The sequence below is a fragment of the Echinops telfairi genome, unplaced genomic scaffold, assembly GCF_000313985.2.
Source record: "Echinops telfairi isolate 266 unplaced genomic scaffold, ASM31398v2 ScPeMD7_7469;HRSCAF=8507_1, whole genome shotgun sequence".
Taxonomy (NCBI): Eukaryota; Metazoa; Chordata; class Mammalia; order Afrosoricida; family Tenrecidae; genus Echinops; species Echinops telfairi.
In genome coordinates, this window is record NW_022111373.1 from 136,872,543 (window position 1) to 136,879,673 (window position 7,131).

The 7,131-nt window shown below is 51.5% G+C and overlaps 1 protein-coding gene across 1 annotated transcript in view; it reads right to left on the bottom strand.

The window, feature by feature from the left end:
- FBXL7 (F-box and leucine rich repeat protein 7) overlaps positions 1–7,131 on the bottom strand; it is a 429,381-nt gene that overhangs the window by 8,756 nt on the left and 413,494 nt on the right. Inside the window, exon 3 of the mRNA XM_004718114.4 lies at positions 3,133–3,744. Coding sequence (XP_004718171.2) covers positions 3,133–3,744 — 612 coding nt within the window. The remainder of the gene's footprint in view (positions 1–3,132; positions 3,745–7,131) is intronic.

Genomic DNA, 7,131 nt, shown 5'->3' on the forward strand with positions numbered 1-7,131 from the left:
TGTCTTGATGGGTCTTTCAAGTCCATGTAGCTTGCAGCCCCTGCACCAATGCCTGGGATTCTGTGCTTCCAATTTGGAGAACTCTCTTGTGCCCCCAGCTGCATCTCATGATAGAGAGCCCTGGTGGCATCATGTTTGGTAAAGTAGATGGGACAGCGAAAAAGAGGAAGGGGCTCAAGGAGATGGATGGACACGTGGCTGCAATAATGGGCACAAGCACAGGAACCATTGTGAGTCTGGTGCAGGACAGGGCAGGGTTTTGTTCTGTTGTGCAGAGGGTCGCTATGGGTCAGAACTGACTTAATGGCACACCACCACAACAACGGGTGGCATGGTAGGTTATGTGTTGGGCTACTAACCACAAAGTCAGCAGTTCGAAACCACCAATTTCTCCAAGGGAGAAAGATGAGGCTTTGTAAACCCAGAAAGAGTTTCAGGCTAGAAAACCCACAGAGACAGGTCTATGCTGTCCCGTAGGGTCTGTAAGTGTCAGAATCAACTCCAGGGCTGTGAGTTGACTTGGAAGTGGGAGGAATCGGGACTGAGGTATTTGAATCCAGAAATTAGTCAGCCAGATTGTCATCAAGGATGGTCCCATAGGCAGAAATCACAGTTCAGGGGTCAAACAAGATCCCCTCACACAGGCTCTGAGCTCAGGAATTTCCATGCCCAGGTAGCAATGGGGCAGTTGGATTTGTGAATTTGAAAAAGATCTCAGAAGAGAGAGCACAGTTTGAGGTCAATCTAGAGAGAGAGTATCTGGATTAATGGTTTCCTGGGTGTGTGGCAGGGGACATTAGGGGGACAGAGGGAGCTAAGAACACTGAGTAGAAGAAAGCAGACGCATGATCTGAAACAGACTGTGGTAATTATAAAACTCTTCTCAATACAATTGAAGTACTAAATTGTATGATATGTGGATTAAATGCCAATAAAACAGAAGGAGGAGGTGGATGAAAAGGGCCCGGTTTCTAGGCAGGCCTTCTTAAGGGAGCCTGGGCATCCCCCTGGCAATGATGGGGATTCCAGGACCAATCATGATCTCCAGCCGAGGAAAGACAATGAAAGGAGGTGGGTAGACAACAGGACGTGGGGCCCTTACAATGTCAGAGAACAGGCACCCCCCCACCCCTTCCTTTCTTCTTCTTTTGCCTGAGAGGAAACACATCTAGAAAAGCTGTGAATTTTCCCAAAGTCACAAAGTTTTCAAACTAATTTCTACCACATCATGCAGCTTTCTCCCCACAGCTGCTCAGGACGAAGTGAACACCCAGGTTTCTGTCAGGCAGCAGCTGAAGGTGGGGGAGCAGGCAATTCCTTCACGGCCCACAGGAGCCACCAAAGAAGGGTGGGCTGTTAATGGACGTATTTTCAAAAGTTGGAGTTTGAAAAAAGGAGTCCTGTTGGCAGTGGCATAGTTGTTACACGCTGGACTGCTAACCACAAGGTCAGCAGTTCAAAACCACCAGCCACTCTCTGAGGGAGAAAGAGGGGCCTTTCTACTCCTGTCAAGGGTTACAGTTTCAAAAACTCACAGGGGAGTTCTAGTCTGTCCCATACGGCTTCTATGAGTCAAAACTGATTTTTCTTTTTTATGAGTTTTTGGAATCTGAAAGCGAGAGCCAGCCGAGGGCTCAGGCTTTACCTCAGGTGTGTTTGGAGCATTATCATTTACCTCAGACACTCATACATCCCTGATTCTGATCATTTGCCCATCCGACTGGAACCTTCCTCAGGCCACTCAGCTCCCACAGAGTGCTCTTTGCTTTAACTCCCTGATGCATCAGACACAGCGCAGCCTCTCAAATGTTGGGCCCCTGTGCAGTGGAGGAGAGAACGGGTTGCCGTTGGTCCAGACAGATCCCCAGCTGGCGCAGAAGTGTGAGCCTGGGGCTTCTCGCTTGTTAGAGAGGTTTCCAGAAACAGCAAGCCGCTCAGATGTCCTGGCTGTCTTAAGAGGGCGTGGGTCCACTCTGTGGACCTGCCCTGTACTGATGGGAAGACAGCTCCTCATGGTGGAGGTTATCGGTGGAAGGAGAGTTATAATCGCAGAGCGGTACAAAGTAGCTCTGGTGGCATAGTGCTTATGAGTTGGGCTGCAATCAATGAGCCAGCAGTTCGAGACCACCAGCAGCTCTGTGGGAGAAAGACAGGTCTTTCTACGTTACACCTATAAACAGTCAGTCTCAGAAATGCATGGGGCAGTTCTACCCTGTACTATAGGCTCTCCCCAAGTCAGTACTGACTCAATGGGAAGTGGGAAGAGTAGTACACACACACACACACATCCTCCCAAAAAACCTTACTGCCCTGGGGTCAATTTTGACTTATAGTGACCCTATAGGGCAGAGAAGTGACTCCATAGGACAGAGTGACCCTATAGAACAGCGAAGTGACCTCATAGGACTGAGAAGAGCTCTCCCCTTGGGTTTCTGAGACTAACTCTTTAGAGAAGCAGGCGGTCTCATCTTTCTTGTAGCAGTTAGTGGGTTTGAACATCTGACCTTGGGGTTAGCAGCCCGTCTGTGAAGCCTCTGCACCACCAGCTTGCTTTGAAATGGATGGAAGGTTATGGGGAGACAATGTCTCCTTAGTCGGGTGCCATGGAGTCGAGTTTGAATGATGTCCACCCCGTGTGACAAGGTAGCCTGGCCCGATGGGCTGTTCTAGGCGGTAACCATTGCAGGAGTAAATTACCAGGTCTGTTACTCAGAGCTGCTGCGGTGGCTTCCAGTCACTGCCCACTCTTTCGGTTTGCTGCCCAGCGCTGACCCACAGCGTCACCAGGAAACCACGGCCAGATGAACCACCGGCAAAAGGTAGCCAAGTGTCCCTGGAGGCGGAGTGTGATGGACAAAAGAGGAGCTGATACCCAGGGCTCACGCAGAACGAAAATGCTTTGAAAGCGATGATGGCAACACAGGCACAGATGTGATGGAAACAATCGATGCATGGATTGTTATAAGAGCTGTGAGAGCCCCTAATAAAATGATTTTAAAAAAGCCATCGCTGGCTTCCAGTCTCACGGAGAACCCCGCCTTCATCCACGCCCGCCCTCCACCACTCATGACCACGCTTGAGGGCCACTGTCCGTCCGGAGGTGGCCGCCCGGACCGCCCCGGTCCCATTTACCTGACACGTCCAGGTGCTCCAGGTTGGGGCAGAGCGACACCACGTCGAAGACAGCCTCGTTGGAGATGTTGTAGCAGCCGGACACCTCGAGGCGCCGCAGCTCCGGGCAGCACTGGGCGATGGTGTACAGGCCCCGGTCGGTGAGCCGCCGGCAGCCACTGACCGTGACAGTTTCCAGCATGAGACAGACGTTCGGGGTGTCCTGGCAGAGGCGGCGGGTCAGCACCTTGAGGGCGCGGTCCACGTGGATGGTCTCGCCGGTCAGGCGGATAGTCCTCCAGAGGCGGGGGTCCCAGGCCAGGTTGTACCAGCGGCGGCACACGCGGGCGCAGCGGCACAGCTGGTTGGTGGGCAGGAAGGAGAAGACGTGCACCAGGCAGTGGTCCGGCAGCCGCTCCACGCTGGCCTGCTCCTTCTGCGGCCGCGATGCCAGCCGGATGAGCGGGTGGGTGAGGCGGGTCGGGGGCGGGGAGTGCACCATGGCGACCGTCTCCCCCGTGACGGAGGACGACGAGGTGGACGAGCCCCGTCCATTCTGAAAGCCGGGCAGGTTCGGGGGACATATCAGGGCTGGGCTGGGCGTGCTCAGTGTGCGCATGCTCAGGTCGGAGTCTGGCAAAGAACAGAGAAGAGGGTTAAGGCGGGCCTGCCCAGCGCCCTGAGGGTGGGGCCCGGGGTGCCCCCATCCCCAGAGGAGAAGGTCCTTCCTGCTCTCTGCCCACCGATTCCCAGGCTAGCACGCTCCTGCTGGGCACATCACCGGGCGCAGGTGCCCGGCACAAACTGGACGCATTCCCCAAACCCTCAGCGCCCAAGTCCCTGGGCAAACCCCGCCAACCCGACTCCATTGCCTTCAAGCCATCCCGGCTGTCCCAAGGCCACCTGCCCTCCGTGGGTATCCCGGGCTGAGGCCTTGCAGAAGCAGATTGGCAGGCCGTTCTGTGGATGTGCCAATGGGTGGACTGGAATCGCCAACTTCTCACTTAAATGGTCTGGCACTTAACTTTTCCCTAACCAGGCACCCAGCGAAAGCCAGAAGGACCCAAAGGAGACGAACGCACCCAGTGGCTGCAAACGAAGGCCTCACATAAGGGAACAATTGCGAGGACGGTGCAGGACCGGGCAGCTTCTCCTTCTGTTTTGCAAAGGGCTACTATGGCACCTCACAACAACAGCAGTGTGCCATTCATTGGCTTCTTTTATTTAAACTGGACCCCAAACCAAATCCTGCCCCACGCCCGCCTTCCCTGCCCAGTTGATTCTAACCCTAGAGGGCAGGGCACAACCACTGCCTCGGGTTTCCCACACTGAGCATGCTTACAGAAGCAGACTGTCTCTTCTTTCTCCTGCAGAGTTGCTGGTGGATTCGAACCAGGGACCTTTCCGTTAGCAGCTGTTTGACTAACCAATGCACCACCAAGGGTCCTCTTAGGTCCACAGATATTAGGCATGCTAGGCTCTGTGGGCCAGTCCGCCTGTTCGTTTGACAGAGACTCCACCCTGCCCTTGTAGTGCAAAACCAGCCACAGAGACTATGGAAGCAGGTGGGTGCAGCTGTTTTAATAAAACTTGGTTTATTTAACTGGGCCAGAAGGCAGGCTTCTGACCTGCCTTCCTGGTGGATCATCTGAAAGGCATCGCTTCAAAGTTACCTCCCTCCTTTCTATTCAGGGAAGAAACCTCCCCTGTTGCACTCAGGGACTTACTCTCCTGATTACAGTTTGGTAGGGCTCATGATGGTGCTTCATGTGCAAGTGCAGGAAGCTGCTGTCAGAAAATGGGTAAATAACAGGGGGGAGGGGCCAAGGCACATTTAGTGCCATTTACCCTCATCTTCCCAGCAGCCAGCACACTTTCGGGGGTCCACAGGACCCCTAGAACTCCTGTGTCACCTCAGATGTGATTTCCAGTCTCTGAACATGTAGGGAATGGTCTTCTTTTGTCTTCTGATGAACAACACCCTCCCCGTGTGCATTGCACTTCTGTCTCAGTCTGCTTCTTGGAACCAGAGAGGTCACTTGTGGGGGACACAAGTGGCCTTTAAGCTTAGGAGGGATTAAGAATTCTTGAGGATACCACCTCAAGATGTGTGCTTATCTCAAACGAGTCTCCCCGTGTCAGCCCCTTTATTACGGTGAAGCCTGGGAGAGCCGGAGCATCATAGGACTGCCCGGGTTTTCCGGATTTTATGAGTTCTCCACTTCTTCTGAGCACCTCTCTATTGCTCTTCATTAAACCAAAACACCTCACTGCCATCCAGTTGATTCTGACTCATACTGGCCCTATAGGACACAGTAGAATTGCTCCCTGTAAATCTTTATGGGAGCTGATGGCCAGGTCTTTGTCCCGCAGAGCCTCTGGGGCTGGTAGGTGCCAACTGTTGACCTGGAGGTGAGCCGCTCAGCGGGTAGTGCTCTCTGCCACCTGAGCTCCCAGGGACTCTTTATTCTTGGAACATATTTGTGTTTGGCTTCTCTGGCAGCTATCCACCTTGCACAGATTCTGGATTTTGTAGGTGTTACTCTCTATATAATATTAGAATAGTACTGTAAAATATATAGTATTACAGTATCATATCATATGGCATTATATATTAGGGGCTTTCTACTCCTGTAAACCATTACAGTCTTAGAAACCCACCCAGCTTTTCTACCCTGTCCTTTAGGGTCGCTGTGAGTCAGCATCGATTTGATGGCAATGGGTATATAAGCATATGTTATGGATTGCTCTGTATGGATATTGAAACTCAATACGAAGAAGGCCCAAATCCCCACAGCTGGACCAACAGACAACATCAGAGTAAAAGGAGAAAAGATTGAAGGTATCAAGGATTTCATCTTGCTTGGATCCATGATCGATGCTCATGGAATCAGGAGTCAAGAAATCCAATGACGTATCACATTGGGCAGGTCTGCTGCGCAAGATCTCTTTAATGGGTTGAAGGATAAGGATGCCATTGAGAGGACTAAAGTGTACCTGATCCAGGCCATGGTCTTTTTCATCACCTCACAGGCCTGTGAAAGTTGGACAGTGAACATGGAAGACTGCAGCAGATCTGATGCATTTACATAGTGGTGCTGGGAAGACTATTCAAAGTCCCCTTGGATTGCCAAACGAACCAACAAACCTGTACTTTGGATATGTTGTTAAGAGAGGCAAGGAACTCATGTTTGGTGTGATAGTTAGGTTTTATGTTAAGGTGGGTGGGCTTGTATTCTCCCATGATATGATCTACCTAGTGTTGTCTGTTGTCTTAGAGGCAAGGAAGTCCAGTCTTCCTCTAACATACTTTGGACATGTCAGGAGAGACCAGTCACTGGAGAAGGACATCATGCTTGGTAAAATAGGGGGGCAGCAAAAAAGCCCTCAAGCAGATGGATTGACACAGTGGCTGCAACAATGGCCCGAGCATAAGAACAATTGTGAGCATGGCACGGGAATGGCTGTTTCATTCTGCTGTGCATAGGGTCACTCTGGGTAGGAGCCAATTCAATGACACCTAAAAAGTACAACAACAATAACAGTATTGTCAACTCCAGGAGGGGATCTTCCAGGAAGCAGCCATACAGTCAATCTGGTCACAGTATTTACACAATTGAGGCAGGTGTGTGGCCTACTTTTAATATAGACAGTGTGTAGAACTTAGCTCCCTTCTATCACCCGATCTCAATCCTTCCTCTGGTTCACTGACCTCCTGCCAATTCTAGGAGCCATCAGTAGACTTCCGGCCGAGTTTGGATTCATCAGGCTGACCTCAGATTCATTTAGCTCGGCATCCACCAGCATGTGATATTCCTGCTTTATCTGCCTATTTCCATCAGCTCCTGCAGCTACCGGAGTTAGGAGAAGCCTTCAGCTGACAGCTGACCCATGGACTTGAAATGCATTGGACTTAGCCACTCTTACCATTGTGAGCCATTTCTTGATATCAATCTCTTTCTATATACATTCACACACCAGTCACTGGTTTTACTTTTCTGCACAGCCTAGCTGGACACT